This window comes from Benincasa hispida, unplaced genomic scaffold, assembly GCF_009727055.1.
Source record: "Benincasa hispida cultivar B227 unplaced genomic scaffold, ASM972705v1 Contig32, whole genome shotgun sequence".
In the NCBI taxonomy this organism is placed as follows: Eukaryota; Viridiplantae; Streptophyta; class Magnoliopsida; order Cucurbitales; family Cucurbitaceae; genus Benincasa; species Benincasa hispida.
In genome coordinates, this window is record NW_024064797.1 from 424,975 (window position 1) to 445,253 (window position 20,279).

Below are 20,279 nucleotides of genomic sequence, written 5' to 3' on the forward strand. Positions count from 1 at the left end.
TTTATTTGATTGAATTCACATATCAAATAAGTTTTAATAATATTTGAAAAAGTATGTATTAGATTGAATAGCATGTAACAGAACAAAAAACCATAAAATGAAAAAAAAAAATTCCTAGAGCACTTTCTGACAAGAAATAGTGAAAAAGGGAGATTTATTCACTGATTATCCTCCAAATTTGGAGAAATTGAAAGTAAAATTGTTGAAGAAATGTAATGGCATTCCACGATAGGAGAGATTCAACTAAAAAAAATTATGACAAAGTAAAAATATAAAACAACAATAGAAAGAACAAGAAGATGATTCATGGAAAAAAATTACAAATCAAAGGTTTCGACTTTTGTTTGGTTTCTATTTTATTTAACTATATTATTGTAAGAAATATAGTGGGTTAATTGTTGTTCATTGCCAAAAACATTAAAAAAAATTAAAAATTAAAAGAACAAAAATTGTAATCCATATTTTATTCAACATAGATATAAGTATTGAATAAAAAGATTTCAAAACAAAAATAATCATCATAAAGTAAATTATTTAGAATTCAAAAAAACTACACATATACTCCAAACATAAAAACTCGACTCTGTACCCTAATTACAAAACATATGAACTCCTATGGGTGTTACGTAAGTTATAAACTATTTTGAGATGAGAGATATTTGAACTATAAATTCCTATACCTATTATCTTTCTATTTATTTGAAGTTTGTCATTCATAAAATTAGAAATTTAACGACTGCACCTAATTATTGCCCCGAAATACAATTACAACAGAAGTAAAGAATGAGATAATTACAAGCTAATTACTTGCCTAAACTAGCTATATGTATTTATCTTTTTCAATTTAATAATATTACTTTTTTTTTTCTTCGCATCACTTCTCCTGAAACGCCAACCAACAGTCCAGAGATGATACACATTCTCAGGCAAATACATACTGAAATGTCAATTAAGAAAATATCCCTCAAACAATTTTCAGGTAGGGGAGGAGGTTTAAAGAGGACCTCAAATTCACTCGAAGTACTCCAGTGCACCTCGACTTACTTAAAGGATGCAATTTAATTACAAAGGAAATTTCTCTTTTGTGAATTGCAACAAGCTAGGAGCGGACATCATCGTCTGCAGAATAGCCAAAGTGAAATACGATAGGCTTTCCAAGAAAAGGAAATTAGAAACATTAAAAACATGCCCCTCAACGAGACTGCTTACTCCCCCTCCCGAGGTGATCGATTTTAGTCCGAATTTGTTGTGGACCGTGAAAAACTACAGGAAAATTTATACCATTCATGATCATGTTCATCAACGGTCTCAAAAATCATGTTGTTGTCTTCAATTCTGGGGAAGTAGAAGTAGTTGCATAAATAGGATGAAGAACGTGCCCTTCCTTCGGTATAACATGCACCCACTTACGTCCACTCAGCTTGTGCTTTTCGAAATTGACACAGCCTTCTTTCAGGGCAAAAAGAGTGTGATCCTTCCCCATTCCAACATAATCTCCAGGATGAAACCGAGTGCCCCGTTGACGAACGATAATGTTACCAGGAGTAACTCTCTGTATCCAGAAGGAACATCTCTCCGTGAAATAAGTTCACAACAAAACAGTTTCAATCAATACAAATTTTAGTTCTAGTTTATGGCAATGTCGTTTGTTTTCTTGCCACTCACCTCCCCACCAAATTTCTTTACACCAAGATTCTTGGGTTTCGAGTCTCGTCCATTTTTAGTCGACCCAGCTGTCTTTTTGGTAGCCCAACGTCTGAATAATAAGCTTAATCCAGTAGCAGCTCCATCTGAGATTCAATCCAACAAACATTGTAATCATCAAATATGCAGTCAAAGTAACATGACAAGCACAACTTGCTCTAGATGAACAATCTTACCACTAAAACTGCTATATACAGGAACAGTGGTCACCAAATCCTTGACATTCAGCCGCTTGCAAAACGTGGTCGCAATATTAAGCATGATTGTATACGTAGTTTATCCTGGAAATATGTCACAAGACACTTCGGAAATGTAAAACATAGTTTTGTTCAACAAGATCAAATGAACAAATTTCAATATAAAACCACCATAACATAATCTGGTTCAACAAGCTCAAATCAGCATATTCTAATAATAGGCCTACTATTTACATCTTACAAAACACTTCACGATGAACATGCAAGTAGTTTTTCAAAAGATTGCTTCGTTTAATCCTTCATAGTTAACATTGCATCGTTTAATCCACTATGGATCGTTGTGAGGAAGTTTGCCTTCGCTTGTTGGTCCACTTTGTTGTATCTTTTGTTAGAAAGTGGAGGAAGACTTGGATCATATTCTCTGACATTGTAAGTTTGCAAGGGCAGTGTGAGATTATTTCTTCTAAATGTTTGGTTTTTTGCATGCTCGTCATAGGGTTACTAGTGATATGATCGGGAAGTTCCTCCTCCATCTGCCTTTTCAAGAGGGGCATTTTTTCATGGCTGGCCAAGGTGTGTGCTTTCTTTGGGTCCTTCGCGAGGGGTGGGGATGTTTCAGGGGTTAGAGATAGACTCTTTGATGTATGGTCGGTCCCTTGTTGTATATCATGTCTCTCTTTAGGCTTTAGTTTGAAGACTTTTTGTAATTATTCTATAGGTTCGATTTGGTTTAGTTGGTATACCTTCCTTAGTGGGATTCTTCTATCTTTCGTGGGCTTGGTTTTTTTTATATCCTTACATTTTTTCTCAATGAAAATCGTCATTTTTAACCACCCCCCACAACCAAACAATAAAAAAAGGATATTGCAAACCAATATGGATGTGTCAAAAAGATTTCTCCATTCAAATGCTTAAGTCAATCCCACAAGAGTGCATACCAATTCATATAAATTATTAAGTACCAACAAAAATGGAGAATTTCAAAAATCAAAATTACTTAGGCCGTATTTGATAACTATTTTTTTTTTTTTTCAAAATGGTGCCTTGGTGATTCCATGACAGTGGAAATGCAGACTGAATTAGTAGAGTTTCATAATCAGCTCGACGCTAAATTGGGATTTCTTGCTTCCTTTCAAGAATATGCATTGGATCTCACACAAGAAAAAAAAGAGCTCTACACTGAGCAGAAAATACAGCAAGCAGTCACCACTTAAAGGGCAAATAAGTTTTCTGCACAGTCGAAGTTTTAAAAAACTCATGCAACATCATTAAAAACAACCTTACGACTGAGTTCAACTACTTCTTTGAAAAATAGATCTTTTATGCTAGCCTCAATGCGACTTAAGTTCACACTATTCCCAAGAAAGCAGATACCAAATCTAAATGTAACAGGTTTTGGTAAGAAATTGAAGAAAATGGAAGGAATAATTAAACTTGACCACAAGAAGTCTCTTGAGAAAGTCAACAGGGTCTTCCCAGATTCTAATCTAAATGTAACAGGTTTTCGTAAGAAATGGAGAAACTTTCCCTATCATTATTAGAAAAACTAAAAATCATGGTCTCCAGAGGCCTTAATCAAGATGGTTTTTTTTTCTCCCTTAATCATGGTAGCCAATTATCTATGCAGGCTCATCTCTCATGGGGAATCTCATGATTCATAGAAGGATACAGGGTGAGAAACTCGTCTTTGTGCCTTGTGACCTAAATTCTCCTAAACGATCATTTAGATGAATGATTCCTAAGAAGGTGAAGATATTTATTTTAAGAAATGTTATCTTGACTTGAAAACTAACCAGCATTGACACAGATACGGGGGATGGATACAATAACATTGAAACAATAATTTGTAAGATATGAATACGTTGAGGATAGAAATGCAAATTCATTGACACTGGAACAATATACAACACAAACACTGGAAATAAACATTACCTAATAATTTTGGAAGTAAAAAACTCTGCGCTGATTGTTATATTGCTAGTTCCATATTTCTAAATCTAACTTAAATTTAACTTCAACTTGAATATAAAAGTTGAAACTAATAAGTTATGGAAATTTGGAAAGAGGGAAGGAAAAAAAAAAAAAAAAAAAAAAAGACAAACCTCGAACGGTGGCGGCGAAGCTAGAGTTGTTGTTGTTGTTTGTCAGTCGCCGCGGGGGAGTGGTGGCCGTTCGTGAAGCGCCAAACGAAGGAGGACGGTGGTGGTGGCCGTTCGTCAATCGCAGATCAGAAGATGAAGAACGGCGATTGCTAGGGTTTTTTAATTTTTAATTGTAATTTATGTTTCTTTTATTTAAAAAGAAGTTTAAAAGTAGGTGGCAGGTGGGCTTCTAAACTGGGCTGGGCTGGACTGTGGGCTGAGCACGAATTAAGGGGTAGAAATTATGCAGCCCAAGGAAAATGGGGTCCGCTAGCATATAATTTCATTTAGAAATTTGGGGTTTCTACATGTATATATATAGTCTTAATTGTATACCTATATTAACACTATTATTCAACACTTAATTTATTTCAAAAATAAACCAAAAGAATACAAATTTTCACTAATGTTGGTATGTATTTACCATTAACGCCTCACCCGTGTTTTTTATAAAACAAAAAATTAAAAAAAAACAACCTAGAGTTTTGATTCTATCTTCCCCGTACACAACTCTAGGGCTTCGTGCCTATTGATGGTTCTTTTAAAAAAGAAAAAAAAAACATTGGAATCTCATTTTTTTTCTCCTTCCCTCTTCCCTTTCTTCCTCCTCCCTCTCTTTTTCTCCTTCCCGGCAGCGTGAGTTGCAAGAAGTTGGTGACGAAAGACAAATGTTGTGGGACAAATCGATGGCGCAGGGCGAGCAGATTTGGTGTGGGCGCGAGCAGATCGTGAAGGATTTTGAATACCCATAGTGGAAGCACATGAATGTAATGAGTCTCAATTTACATTTTACAAAATATAAAAAGAGGACAGAAACATGGATTAAACCAATTCAATTAAGTATGTTATTCACTGTGAAAACTAGATGAAATACAGTAGATTGAAGAACTTACCCTTGAAGATTTACATCTTCTGGATTTCCTCTCTCGATCTTACTAACAGTTACCTTCCCCAATCACACCACCACGAACGCCACAAAGGAGAAAGAACTAATGGGCACCACCATGAGGCCTTCCTCGCTATTCTCTAGGATGAGAAGCGACTGAGAGTTTGTGGGCTTCAGAGAGATTAATATTGGGAAAAGGGAGAAGAGATTTGATGAGAGAATTCATAGAGAGCATAACGTGAGGGAAAATCCAGAGAGAAGACAATAAAAAACTCTCTCTATTAAAACCTACCCATGTTTTTATGAGAGATTGAAGGAGAGAGGAGGGAGTTGTAAAACCTAACTCTCCCTCTCAAATTATTTACAATTCAAAAAATAAATTAAAAACATAATTTGAATTTTAGAAAACGTATACAATAACCAACTTTATTATATATGTAAATAATTAACCATATGTTATATCATTGAAGGAAATCGAACACGAGAATTTCCATTAGCATCGAAATAGATCATTCAAAGTTACAATCATGTATGAACTTACACATTACAATCATACACAAAAACAAAATGATTATGCATTCAATACAGAAATTACAGCACGATCACTACAAATGAACAAGGAGAAAAATCTCTACACACATTTGTAGATTTGTCTCCACACTTCTTGCTCACGAACGCTCGAACACAGCAATCTCGACCACTCAAACAACACGACCGCTACACAACACGAATACCGCGCACTCGAACTCAGCGATCGCCTCGATCACAAACACTCCAACAGCACGAACAACCTCCACAGAACCTCGACGGTGTTAAGTTGAGTATGACACCACCAAAAAGGTTACTTTGGTATTCTCAATGTGAGAATCCAGAGGGTGGGCTCTGTTTGGACTTGGTTTGAGGTAGAAGAAGGAGGATTCAACAATCGTTAAACAATTGAGCAAGTGGGAGATGGCTGAAACCTATTGTATAGGTCGATGCCTAATCGTTTAGCAAAAGTTAAGCGATCGTCTAACAAAAGCTAAGCGTTTAGCTCATTGCTTAGTTCCGTGTCTGTCGCTTACAAAACACTACACGATCGTCTAGCCTGCTAAAGCTATCGCTTAGTAAATCTGTGTTTACTTGACAACTTCTGTTCCGTGATATTCCTTTTGAGAAAAATCTCCAAAACAATTTTTGACAAAAAAAACTTTCTCAAATTAGGAAAACAATTTTCCTTTTATCTCACGGTTACCATGAAACCACCAATAACATCCTATTCAATTGGTTATTAGAGAAAAAGATTTAATTATCCAATAATTAATATTATTATAAATATAATTGATAACCAACTTATCATACTATATTTATAAACTATAGTTTTAATATTTCATCTCATGAAACATATAAACCATAGTTCTTTTTCTATTCCATGACACTTAATGTAAATCTCACTTACATTAATCCTCTACTAAATGTATCTCATACATCACACCGATCATATCATATATAATCGAATTAACTCTTGTCAATTTGAACATTTCAAATCAACACTAAGAACTGATCCTCAACTGAATCCATTGAGCTACCAAGGGGATCTTATGGACCTGTAGCTCGAAGCTCCAATGGTACGTGAATAACTAACTAAACTCTTTAATCACGGGATCCACCATCCATTAACTGTCCGACACTCCACTAAAGATCGACAGCTAAACTTTCCTTACCACAGATATATTATGTGTCCATCTTAACCAATCAGCAGTGCGACAACCGTTCACAGATCACTCGTAAGTACAGCTGGGCCAATAACCGTTATGCCTCTATAGTTACATTTAACTTCTTAAGTACCACTGATCCCTCTAATGAACATAAGTCATAGTTCTACTATGCCTGAGTCCTCTCTTCCAAAGAGAAATCAACCTTTATGTTCAAGCCCCGAAATCAGCCCTTAAGGGAGCAATATCTCTACTTATCCCTACTTCGGGAAAGAAGTGAATTCCATCTTGTGGATTGAGCTCCCAAGCTCCCAGACTAGAAAAGTCCCTAAAAAGATAGGCATGTTGAATTTGCAATCTGGCCACTCTAACCCATACTAATCAAAGGACCGCCCTCAAAGGCCGGAGTTCCAGAAACACTCAGGATTAAGGTCGTGTCACCTATGGTCATTTAGGTGAGATGTAAGTCTCTACTATCAATGGTGTTATATACAGAGTCTAATCATCTCGTAGTCCAGGTCTTATACAAACTCTTTATATGGACAACCCCGTCTCCACATGAATGGTCAGGATCTACCATCTATAGTAGTTAACAACACTTGTAAACCTCTACAAAACGGGTCGTATCTGTAGTGTCACCAAGATCGGGTATCCCACCTTAATCCTTATACTACACAGACCTATTTAGGTTATCACTTAAGGCATGATCCACTTGTATATCATATATACATACTTAAGTTCACATAAGATAACCAAGGAGCTTTTTGTTTATTGGATATGAGTAAATGCCAAAATTAAATAATATTTATCTTATTCATCAAATAATGTGTATTTTTACAAACAACGAGACTCCAGGAGAATTAGGACACCAATCCCAACAATCTCCCACTTGTCCTAATGACTCGGGAGACTAATGTACAATACAATATAAAAATGTATAATATACAATAAACTAGGGCATACTGATAACGGGCAGAAATGCACGTTATCATAAGTTCTTAAACAATGTTGAATTACGTTGATGAAATATGTTACTTTGCGTCCATTAAGCATGCATTCAGTGCATTGGAACAGTTGATTTTTGTATTTTTGTACAGAATATGCGTTAACGCAATGCAAAGATTGTGATCATAAGAATTCATTGGTCGAGCGCAACTTCATCGCAAGGCTTTGCATTGATCGTGCTCGCAAACATTTTCCCAAGAAGGATCTTGCAACTTGGTTAGCGCAACATGGTAGGTACCTGGGTGAAAGGCCAATTAAGACCGATGGGACAAAAAGCTGATGACAATCGAATCCAAATTAAGATGACAGCCAATAACGGTCACAAAGTACATTCAGCTTTATCGGTGATAATTATTCAGCACGTCAATCAGGAATTAAAGTTGTCCCATCTGTACAACCGAGAGAGAGAAGCCGCCTTTCACCATGTATGCTCTATAAATACCAAGTGCATTCTTCAGAAAAAGGGTTTACCACTTTTACAATCTTTTGTTCCACGAGTTCACGCCTCTATCCATAGTTTTCTTTCATTTTAAGGCAAACGCGAGGGAGAAAGTTGTACCGGTAGATCGTTCCGATAAGCTTGGGAGAGCGCCAGAAGCTTCAAAGACAGAGAGAGGGTCGACGCCTGTGGAAGCGGGAATATTGATAACTTGTAGAAATACAAGTTATTTATACTGCCTTATCTAGATATTGCGGCCAAAGGAGAATAGATATACGCCAATTGTATAAAAATTGGCTTAGAAATACAATAATTCTGAATTATCACAATTACACCCACTAACATCATTAAGATGGAAGAAGAGGAGATTTCTACTCTGTTTTGCAGGAAACCAAGTTACTGCTTGCGATTAAGGCTCAAGAAAAATTGACCAACGTATCTCTCACACATTGCGCCCATCAATCAACAATGAAAAGACGATTAATGCAATGACGGCGTAATGCGACAATTGATCCAGAGCTGACTTTCAACCGTATGCGGTAATAAAAACAACACTGAATGTGAACACTCGATCGAAAGATGCAGCTGAGCAACGCAAATGTGGAGGATTGTGCCACGTGTATGCCTAATGGTTGTGCAGAATTGACGGTCTGATTGCATAACAAAAGGAATAATATCCCTCCATCTTCGGAATTTCCATAACAACAAGTGGGAGGCCGGAGTCAAAGATCTTCACCTATAAATACCCCATAGAATTCACAGAAAAGAGGTTACTTGATACGGGGCTAATTGCTGCTATTATATTGAGAAAAAGGTTGATTTGAGTGTTTAATTGAAGAAATCCGGGAAGAAGAAGAGACAACGCCGAGAGGTGAGTCTCAGTGTTAATCTGTCAGACCCCCATCGCGAAGCTCTATACTCAGATCCCTACTACCGGTTGAGCAAGCCTGAGAGGGAAGCTCATCCTTCCACACGATCCATCCATTCCGGTAAGCAAATCTCCATCCAAATCGGTGCCGAGACATTGGTGCTTGTTTGTATTTGTTTCTATCTCTTTCCATCATTGTATCTCATTTTCTTTATCTCTTCATTCACACACCATGTACCAGACACTAAATTGATATATTGAATATCTCGATCGTTTTCATTACCACTTCTCTATCTATTTCCATTCCTCCGTTTATCGTTTTCTTCATGAAGTGTTCTTAATCCCCGGTTAGTCAATATGAATTAAACGAGTACTTAATCTATGTTAGAGAGATAATTATGTTTAGCTAAGGCATGCTAGACGACATCTTCACCTGTGAGAGTAGAAATGAAGATGTCATTCTGATCTATCGAGAGAAGGTCAGAAGAATGTGTTAACTAGAGCGAGTAGTACTTCCAGAGATGGAAGCAACCTTACGTTCATTATATTCGTCTTTGTTTCACCACAGACATGTGGGAACGCGGCGATCATTGAAAGGTGTACGCTAAGGGAAAAATGGAACCGTACTTATAACTTTAACGCAATTAAGGAACTTGCGATGTTTATATTAGTTATCTTCCTCTTCCTGTTTCATACATAAGACTTGCCATCGCATCACATGATCTGTGTATAATCTTCACAGCCTGCCTTGCCCTCAGTATTTTGTATCATGCCACCTGTACCTTGTATCATCTTAGCTTAGGTTTACTGCATTTTATTTTATTATCGCATTTTTACTGCTTTCCTTTACTTTATCGCAACTTTATATTCTTGTACACAAATACTTTTATTAAATTGAAAAACCTGGTCGCATGTATCATAAATATAACGCAATAACCGAAAATAGTCCCTGTGTTCGACCTCGGATCACATCGAGAAACTTGCGGTAGAATTATCCTTGGTTCCAACGCAAGGAAACTTGTGACAACGCACAACATACTACAAGAGCATCCATTAATAACGCATATCTAGAAGTAGTATTGCATGAATTGAGTCCATTAATGCATGCATCATTAATAAGGAAGTAATTTTACCGCTACAAATATCTTTAAATCAGAATAGAGATTTCAGTGTAAAAAGCCTCGGTCAGCAAGGAATTGCTACCAAGCTCTCTACCTTTAACTTTCATTGACATTTTGTACTCAACTCATTTATAAGAATGGAATTTCTTTCTCTATATCTGTTCACTCTCTGTTATTCACGCATGAGTAGCTAAATTAGTTGAATGGGTTGAGAAACATTTAGCTAGTACAACTAGGGAATCTTCATTCTTTGCGATTATCTTATTTATGTATGTTTCATTCGTCCATTAGGGATACTCGGGAGGGTAGTCTAAGGACAAGATCTAGACTTGGGAAGGTCAAGTCAAAATCTAAGCTTAGGAGAGTCAGATTAGAACGCATAATGCAAGAGATAGGCGCTTAGGAATGAGCACTATTTGTTATCAACCCATCGCATGCATCCTAGAGATAGGATATGATTGTTTGCGGTCACCTTACTTTCATGCATTTTGCATCATCGCATAGGACAAGAGTAGAGACTTAGGGATGAGCTCTATAGACATTTTGCATTCAACACATGCGTCCTATATTTAGGAGCATCACATTTACATTGGAAAATGACTTGCTGTGCATGGTAGTAACATGATCGCATAATCTGACGCATTCTCGAGTAACGCTAGTTAAAGATCTTCTCAACCCGTTCATCTAATTTAGCTACTCATGCGTGAATAACAAAGAGTGAACAGATATAGAGAAAGAAATTCCATTCTTATAAACGAGTTGAGTACAAAATTTCAATGCAAGATAAAGGTAGAGAGCCTGGTAGCAATTCCTTGCTGACTGAGGCTTTTTACACTGAAATCTCTATTATGATCTAAAGATATTCCCGCTTCTGTGGGTGTCGGCCCTCTCTCTATCTTTGAAGCTTCTGTTGCTCTCCCAAGCTTACCAGAACGATCTATCAGCACAACTTTCTCCCTCGCATCTGATAACTTGTAGAAATTCAAGTTATTTATACTGTTTTTTTAGATATTGCGGCTAAAAGAAAGAAAAGTTGCGTCGATAGTATAGAAATTGGCTAAGAAATGCGAAAATTATAAAATGTCGTCAATACACCCACTAACACCATTGCGATGGTAGAATAGAATGTTTCAGTTTTTTTTTGTAGGAAATCAGTCACCGCATGCTTTCATGGCTCAAAAGCAAAATAAACAACGTATCTACGTCGCATTGCACCCATCAATCGAGAACGAAGAGATGATCAATGCAATGATGGTGCATGCGACAATCGATCAAGAGCTTTAGCGATCAACGCAATTTCAACCGCATGCGGTAATAAAAAACAACACCGCATGCAACAATCGATCAAAGATGTGAAGAGCAACGCATTTGCGAAAGATTCTGACAAATGTACAACTTTTAGTTGTGCATTTCTGACGGATTGATTGAAGTAACAGAAGGAATTTTCCAATCCGCCATTTCAGGAACTACCATAACTATACAGTGGGGACCACAAATTCAAAGAGCCAAGGACTCACCTATAAATAGCTTCTTCAAATTCACTGAAAAGATATACAGATACAGATACTAGTACATACATATATACATAGAGACGTGCATATACTGATTTTGAGAGAGTGGCTGGTCTGAAGTGACTTACAGAGTAGATCCAGGAGAACCACGAGACAAGGCCGAAAGGTAAGTTTCTGAGCAGAAAATCCTTCCAATTCCTGTAGTTGAAGCTCTGTGCGAAGGTCAATTCTACTAGGAAAGCAAGCCTGAGAGGGAAGCTTTCCTCTCCACCACTTCCACACGCCGGCAAGCACAATCTCCGTTCGAGATCTGTGTCAAGAAGTTGACACTCTTTCCGTATTTGTTTCTAATCTCTATTTCATCATCTGTATTCATCTTCTCTAATCTTTCATTCACAACATGTATCGAACGCTCAATTTTAGAATTAAATGTTATGATAGTCACCATTGTCATCTCTCTGTCTCTTTTCGTACATCCATAACCCATTTTCTCCATGATGTGTTCTTAATCCCATGGGTAAATAGCAAGAATTAAGCGAGTGAGTTAATTTTTGTTAAGGAAATAATTAAGTTTAGCTAAAGCATGCTTGACGTATCTTCATCTATGAGAGTAGAAGTGAAGATGTTATTCCGCCTATCGAGAGAATGTTGGAAGAATGCGTTAACTAAAGCGAGAAGTAGTTCCAGAGATGGAAAAAAACCTTGTGTTCATCACGTTCATCCCTGTTTCACCATAGAGATATGGGAACGTGGCCAATCACCGAGAGGTGTACGCCAAGGGAAAGCGGAATCTTAGTTGCATCTTTAATGCAATGGACAAACTTGCGATGTTTTTACTATTTACTCTTTCTCTTTCTGCTTCATTCATAAAGACTTGCCATTACATACATCGATTCTTAGTACAACTTCACAGTCAGTTCTCGACCTCAGTATCATGTATCATGTATCTTGTATCTTGAATCATATTAGTTTAGGATTTATTTTATTAATGCATTTTTACTTTCACCGGAATTTACATTTCTGTATAAATCAACATTCTTTATTCATTATTAAAAACCGGTCGCATGTATCACATAAGTAACGCATTAACCAAAACAATCCCTGTGTTCGACCTCGGATCATTCTGAGAAACTTGCATTGGAATTATACTTGGTTTCAGCGCAAGGAAACTTGTGACACGCACTACTCCATCACAAACTATGAGCAACTCATTAACAACACATATAATTAGAATGTAATATCGCATAAAAATGTCTTTATCGCAAGCACTTGAGCGTATATAGCACTTCATATTCATATTTGTCCACATGCTTAAAGTTAAAGATAAAGACACAAACCATCGTAACAAGTTTATGGCGCCGTTGCCGGGGACATGAGAATGTAGCACATTATCTATCATCACAATGCATGCATAATAAGGATTTAATTTTTATCGTAACAGTGTCCGCCTTAAAATGAAAGAAAACTATGGACAAAGGCGTGAACTCATGGAACAAAAGATTGTAAAAGTGGTGCACTTGGTATTTATAGAGCATTCATGATGAAAGGCGGCTTCTCTCTCTCAGTTTTACAGATGGGACAGCTTTAATTCCTGATTGACGCGTCGAATAATTATAACCGATAAAGCTGAATGTACTTTGTGACCATTATCGGCTGTCATCTTAATTTGGATTCGACTATCATCAGCTTTCTGTCCCATCACTCTTAATTGGCCTTTCACCCAGATGTGCCTATCATGTTGCGCTAACCAAGTTGCCGCGATCCTTTTTGGGCGAATGTTTGTGAGCATGATCAACGTAAAGCCTTATGGTGAAGTTGCGCTCAACCAATGAATTCTTATGATCGCAATCTTTGAATTGCGTTAACGCATATTTTGCACAAAAATACAAAAATCAACTGTTCCAATGCGCTGAATGCATGCGACCGCAATATTACTAAATTGATGCTTAATGGATGCAAAGTAACATATTTCATCAACGAAATCCAACATTGTTTAAGAACTTAGCACTATGATAACGTGCATTTCTGCCCGTTCTCACATATTGTAAAACCCGGATCTCCATTTTCCTACTTAAGTAAGTGATTAAAGGGTTAATTAGAAGAAAGTTAAATCCCATGTTATGTAAATAATCTAAGAATTTTACAATTGTCATAATAATTGTAATAATTGTCACCTTCTGTGGATCAACAATTAGTAAGAGTGAATGTAAACTATAATTATTAGGTATTATAGTTACGATAACCATATTTGATCCTGGAGTACGAGTAGAGAGGACCCTAAAAGGATAAAAAGAAGAGAAAACCTTGAAGACTTAAATCCTGAATAATGAGGAAAGGATTGAAGAACTGAGGAAAATATAGAAAATTATTTGGGAAAATTCGTGTGGAAGTTGCACGGAGATAAACCATATTCACAGTAGCCAACGAGATTGGAAAGAATGAGAGTGGAGAGAGAGACACCAGCAAGAGAATGGGAGAGAGCGAGATTGATTTGAGCAAGAGAGAGTGAGATTGATTTGAGCGAGAGAATGGGAGAGAGAGCGAGATTGGAGAAGCGCGAGAGTTTGAGTGGGGAAGTTGGAGAGAGCGAGAGTGTGAGTGAGAAAGTGGGAGAGAGCGAGACCAGCGAGAAAGTGGGAGAGAGCGAGAGTAGCCTGAACGCCTCATTCGAACGTCACGCCCACGTGATCGAAGGAAACCACCTGTGCATCGAACGGCCGGGCATTTATGCGTTGAATTTGGCCACGATCTTATAAATTATGCATTGAAAACCCTAAATTGAATACAAACAAAGCTTGAATACGTAAGGGCAAACGTCAATTAAAATTTAGGTGTCCGGTTAAGAGAAATTCTTAAACCCTAAGAAATTGTGTTAGATGCGTTTGGGAAGAACGCATTGAACCAAGGTGAAGTCAGCTTACGTTGATAAAAGAAGGATTAAACATTTGGCCATGCAGCCAAGTAGGTGGTGTCAACACCATAGGAGGTTTGGACGCCTATAAATAGAGCCTTTGGGATTTCATTTTCAAATCACAAATCATAAAATTCGTAAAAAGAGGGGGAGAGTAGAGTGCATTGGATAGTGAGGGTGGAGGAGAATGCATCAACTTGAGACGAGGAGATCTCCCAATCTACTCAAGCGTTTGATGTAATTCCAAAGCCATCTGAAAGATAAGAGAGTCTAGTTTTCATCCCTACCTATTACTTATCTTCTGAACAGTAACGAGTAATCAGGCTGTCGGAGAAGAAGCTCTAAGGAATTGGGCTAGAGAATGAGAAAAAGACAGAGGGGTCGAGCTATTGGGTAAGCTGAGTCAGTCTTGATTTTTTTATGATTCCAGCTAAACCATGAAGAGTTATGAGCTAATATTTTATGATAAGATTCTTGAGACATTTTAGAATAGTTTTGTAGAAGGAATTATCTCAAAATAAGGTTTAGAACTATGAATAATCTAAGTTGTAAGTTGGATCTGGATTCTAGGGGTAAAAAGGGAGCCCGAGGTAGAAAAGGGAACTATTAGAAAGGCTCCTAAGCAATTAAAGTGAGTGTTATAGCTTTGATAATTAACACATAGTATGAGTGTTATAGCTTTGATAATTAACACATAATGTGAGTGTTATAGTATTATAGTTTCGATATATCGTGAGTGTTATGTTGCTTTGATAAATAAAGAATATTGTGTGTTTATACAGTGTTATAGTAAATGCATATTATGAGTATTCACTTAGCTTTATACTCTGATATTGGAATATATGCATCTGTAGATACAAAATACATGCTTTTGGTGATAGGATGATTTCCATGATATTGTTTGTGTGTGACTGTGGAAACTAAGATTATGCCCGAGATATAGTTAGCATGCTTAACAAAAGGTGCTTGGCGGGAAAAATATGGTCGGCTTCGGTCGACGGGAAAATATGGTTGGCTTCAGTCGGCGGGAAAATTGGTCGGCTTCGGTCGGCGGGAAATAATAGTCGGTGACAACCGGCGGGAAATATGGTCAAGTACCTAAGCATGACTAGCGGGATAAATAAAAAGGTCGATGTGCACATTGGCGGGAATTGGGGTCATAGGAAGGTTTCCATAGGTGATTTCATTGTTTGATGATAGGATATGCTTGCTATGTGTTGATGTTGGAATACAAATTAGTAGCTGCGTGATTATGCCATGATTTCACTTGAGTTCAGTGTGAGTGCCAACATGTGATTGGTTTCCCAAAATGATGATTTTCAAAGTGATTTTCATCTTAAAAGAACCACTCACTGGGCTTAGTAGCTTACACTCTTCAAAATGTTTTCTTAATCCCCCCCCCCCAGGTAGCGGAAGATGAGGAGTTCCAGGGTGCTTCTAAAGTCAAGGTCTGCCACGTGCCCCAATTACACTTCCGGAGGGTTTTTACGGTTGTCGTTGTAAACTTTGTTTTTAAGTCCTTAAGTTGCATAAATGTTATATCACTGTCGTAATAATAGATGGGCCTACTTAATCTGTTATAATTTATCTCCTTGACTTAATCATTCTGCTGTTGGTATCAAAGTTATTCCGCAAGAATCATTAGGTAGTAAGTGTCAGCTCAAGGGTTGATAACTGCTGCAGTTCGCATCCCTCTTCCAGGCTAAGAAGGTGGTCTATGGGCGGGCTGTGACACATACCCAGTATCATCTTCCACATACCTTAGACAAGATGCCGCATGTCCCACAGACCCAGACTTTGCAGGTGACCCTCAAACACTTTAGCCGTGAGGGCCTTTGTAAAGGGATCAGCGACGTTGTGGTCTGATGCGATCTTTGTGACTATCATATCACCATGATGCACAATCTTCCTGATCAGGTGATATTTCCATTCGATGTGCTTACCCCGACGATGACTCCGAGGATCCTTCGAATTTGCCACAGCACCGCTGTTATCACAATAAAGAGTGATAGGAAAATCTATATTTGGAACAACTTCTAAATCTGAAAGGAATTTCCTCAGCCAAATAGCCTCTTTAGCTACTTCACAGTGGCTACGTATTCGGCTTCCATAGTGGAATCTGGGATGCATCCTTGCTTGATGCTTCGCCACACTACAACCTCTTCGTTCAGAGTAAACATTGACTCCGATGTCGATTTGCGAGAATCTCTATTGGTCTGAAAGTTAGAGTCCGTGTATCCTATAAGGATCAGATCCTTATCTCCATACACAAGCAAGTAGTCCCTTGTTCTCTGAAGATACTTGAGGATCGTCTTACCCACCGTCTAGTGATCAAATCTTGGATTGGACTGATACCGACTGACAGTCCCTACTACATAGCAAATGTCGGGTCTGGTACACAACCTTGCATACATCAAGCTTCCTACAGTAGAAGCATAGGGAATCCGTCTCATCTCCTCAACCTCTTGAGGTGTCTTAGGACATTGATCCTTAGCCAAAATGATTCCATGCCTGGAAGGGTAATAAACCCCTCTTGGAATCCAACATCTTGTACCTGATCAACATTTGATCAATGTACAATGCCTGAGACAGGGCTAACCATTTGTTCTTATGATCCCGAATGATCTGGATCCCTAGAACATACTGTACCTCACCCAAATCTTTCATTTGGAATTGGGCAGCTAGCCATTTCATAATATCAGCCAGATACCCTACATCATTCCCAATGAGTAGGATATCATCCATATACAGTACAAGGAAAGCTACTGAGCTATTGATGATCTTCTTGTAAACACAAGGCTCATCAACGTTCTGATCAAAGCCAAACGACTTGACTGTAGTGTCAAATCTGATGTTCCAAGATCTAGATGCTTGTTTTAGCCTATAAATGGACCTATTAAGCTTGCAAACTCTTTGCTCTTGACCTAGAACTATGAACCCCCCCGGTTGAGTCATATAGATGGTCTCCTCAAGATTACTATTAAGAAAGGCAGTCTTGACGTCCATTTGCCATATTTCATAATCATAAAACGTGGCTATGGATAGGAGAATCCTGATAGACTTCAGCTGACAATAGATGAGAAAGTTTCCTCATAGTCAACTCCCTCAACTTGGGTATAACCCTTTGCCACGAGTCTAGCCTTAAAGATTTGCACCTTTCCATCTACACCTCTCTTTCGCTTATAGAACCACTTACACCCAATAGGTCTTACCCCATCAGGTGGATCAACAAGCTCTCAGATGTTATTGAAGTACATAAACTCCATTTCCTGGTTCATGGCTTTAACCCATTCATCTTATCCAACATCCTCCATTGCTTTCTTAAAAAGACAACGGATCCTCGACCCCATAATTCATAATGACGTTTTGGGCTTCAGTCAAACCCATGTACCGATCCAGTGGGTTCATAACCCTCCCCTTATGTCAAGGTAGTCTCAATTCATGAGCTGGTTGACTAGACATTCTGACCTCAACAACTGTTGTTAAACCCTCAGCAGTCTCAGTCTCACTAGAGATCTCACGCAAAACGAGCATACTCCGTGGCTTATGATCCCTCATGTGGTCTTCTGCGAAGAAGATAGAATTTGTAGAAACAAACACTTTGTTCTCAATCGGATCATAGAAGTATCCATCTCTCGTTTCCTTGGGGTAGCCTACAAAGAGACAAACCTTCGAACGCGGTCCCAACTTCTTTGGGTTCGTCACTAACACATATGCCAGACAGCCCCAAATCCTGAAGTGGCGTAAACTACCTTTACGACCTCTCTATAACTCAAAAGGTGTTTCAGAAACACTTTTCGAGGGAGTGTTGTTCAGGATATAACATGCAGTCTCCACTGCAAAACCCTAAAATGAGTCTGGAAGATGAGCATAACTCATCATAGACCGAACCATGTCCAACAAAGTTCTATTTCTCCTTTTAGATGCACCATTTTGCTGAGGTGTACCAGGGGCCGAGAGTTGGGATGCAATCCCATGTTCTATCATATAGTTCTGGAATTGGAGGTCCATATACTCTCCACCACGATCAGATTGTAGTGCTTTTATCTTCTTACCTAACAAGTTTTCAACTTCAACCTTATACTCTTTGAACTTGTCAAGGGCTTCAGACTTACGTTGCATTAGGTAGAGATACCCGAACCTTGAATAGTCATCTATGAAAGAGATGAAATATTCATACCCACCTCGAGCTCTAACATTCATTGGACCACAGAGGTCTGAATGTACAAGCTCCAAGGCTTCCTTGGCTCTGTAACCTTTTCAAGTAAAAGGTCGTTTGGTCATCTTGCCTTCAAGGCATGATTCACATATCGACAAGGAGTTTTCTTCTAAACTCTTTAGAAGTCCACTTTTTACCAACTTCTCAATCCTATTGAGGTTGATGTGACCTAACCTTAGATGTCAAAGATGAGCATTTTTCTTAGGAGAAACCTTTGGTCTTTTAGTTATTGTTGTCGTACTGAACATTTCAGTGTTAAAATAGGCTTTTAGACTAATGGCCTTAGTACATAAGTTATTTTCCACTGACCATAACCAATCTCCATTCCATTCTTGAAAATAAACATTTTATTCTCAGAAAAGGAGACGGTAAGGCGCAATGAGATAAAACACCGAGATTAAGTTCCTCTTAATATGAGGATCTACAAAAACATTATCCAGTAAAAGATAACGTCTCTTGTCAACAAATAACTTCAGTCTGCCTACAGCAACAGCTGAAACAACCTCACCAGTACTGACTTGAAGAGTCATCTCTCCCTGTGGCAACGTTTACCAGAAATTGAATCATTGGTAAGAGGAACTGACATTATTGGTAGCACTTGAATCTAGTATCCAGGCAGAATCATCATTCTCTACAAACACGTCTCCAAGACCAATAAATCATATTTATTGTCTTGTCTCCTCTTTTGGAGAGTAGTGGGATCGAGGCCGTTTTCCATGAAAGACGTTTCATATGATTCTTTCCACTGTAAGTAGTCGATCATTTTAAAAGCTTTAACAGAAATACTAACGAGTTGCTGAAAAGAAAAATACATTGACCTACGTTAGCTTTTAAGCAAATACCCGTTGTAAAACAAAACAACATCTAGTAAGGTTTTAGAAAAACTAATATGAACTCAGTGTGACATCTAGTTTCGCAATGACGCTTCAAAGGTTTAGGACAAAAGCGGCCAAAGGGAGGTCAGTTATCCCTCCTCTGAATTGAGAAGTTCTCAACCAGTCATTAATACCAGAACAACTCTTGCTCCTATAACGACTAGCCATCATTGATTCAGCCAAGAGATCATTAACTTACTTAAAAATCTCCCGTAAGTGTGACCCACCATTTTAGGCCCTAGAGGTCTGCCCCAAAAAGCCAATCCGAAGGGAAAAAACCCGATTGGGGAAAAACCTAAAGCAATAGTGAAACAACTTTTGAGATCATCATCCATTAAACTCTTTAACGGAGTCTTTGACCAAATCGTCGCATGCTTGTTGAAAATCTATCTAATTCACCTTTCCAGGTAGGTTCCCAAGTAGAGATGTTACGTTTCCGTCAACTTAAGAACCCTAGCCTAGCCAGGACCCGTCTTAGACAAAAGGTCTCTTATAGATAGATTTACAACAAATTTAATCATTTATTCCAACCAATTTAATCCTATTAAACCAATTTTAAAAGATTAATCTAGGTTACTAAACTCTTTAGAACCACTTGAACTTAGGTCTATCTCAATCCAATTTTAAAACCCTTTTAAAAAACTTGAGTTCTCCCTAAGTTCGCATGCAACTCTTTTTTATTGATTTTAGGTCTAATTTCCTTTATAA

The 20,279-nt window shown here is 38.0% G+C and overlaps 1 protein-coding gene across 1 annotated transcript; it reads right to left on the bottom strand.

The window, feature by feature from the left end:
• Positions 1-910: 910 nt before the first annotated feature.
• LOC120069349 (50S ribosomal protein L27-like) lies at positions 911-4,179 on the bottom strand. The gene is made up of 4 exons (XM_039021095.1): positions 4,004-4,179; positions 1,881-1,985; positions 1,666-1,790; positions 911-1,552 (listed from the first exon to the last, which is right to left on the bottom strand). The coding sequence occupies exons 2-4, from the start codon at positions 1,963-1,965 to the stop codon at positions 1,316-1,318; spliced, it is 447 nt and encodes a 148-aa protein (XP_038877023.1). The 5' UTR covers positions 1,966-1,985; positions 4,004-4,179; the 3' UTR covers positions 911-1,315.
• Positions 4,180-20,279: the final 16,100 nt, after the last annotated feature.

Bases quoted from the DNA above. Each gene is read 5' to 3' on its own strand.
- LOC120069349 (XM_039021095.1), bottom strand. From the start codon at position 1,965: ATGCTTAATATTGCGACCACGTTTTGCAAGCGGCTGAATGTCAAGGAT. The intron at 1,791-1,880 runs GTAAGATTGTTC...ATTGAATCTCAG, and splicing joins TGTATATAGCAGTTTTAGTG to ATGGAGCTGCTACTGGATTA. The intron at 1,553-1,665 runs GTGAGTGGCAAG...TTCTGGATACAG, and splicing joins TAAAGAAATTTGGTGGGGAG to AGAGTTACTCCTGGTAACAT.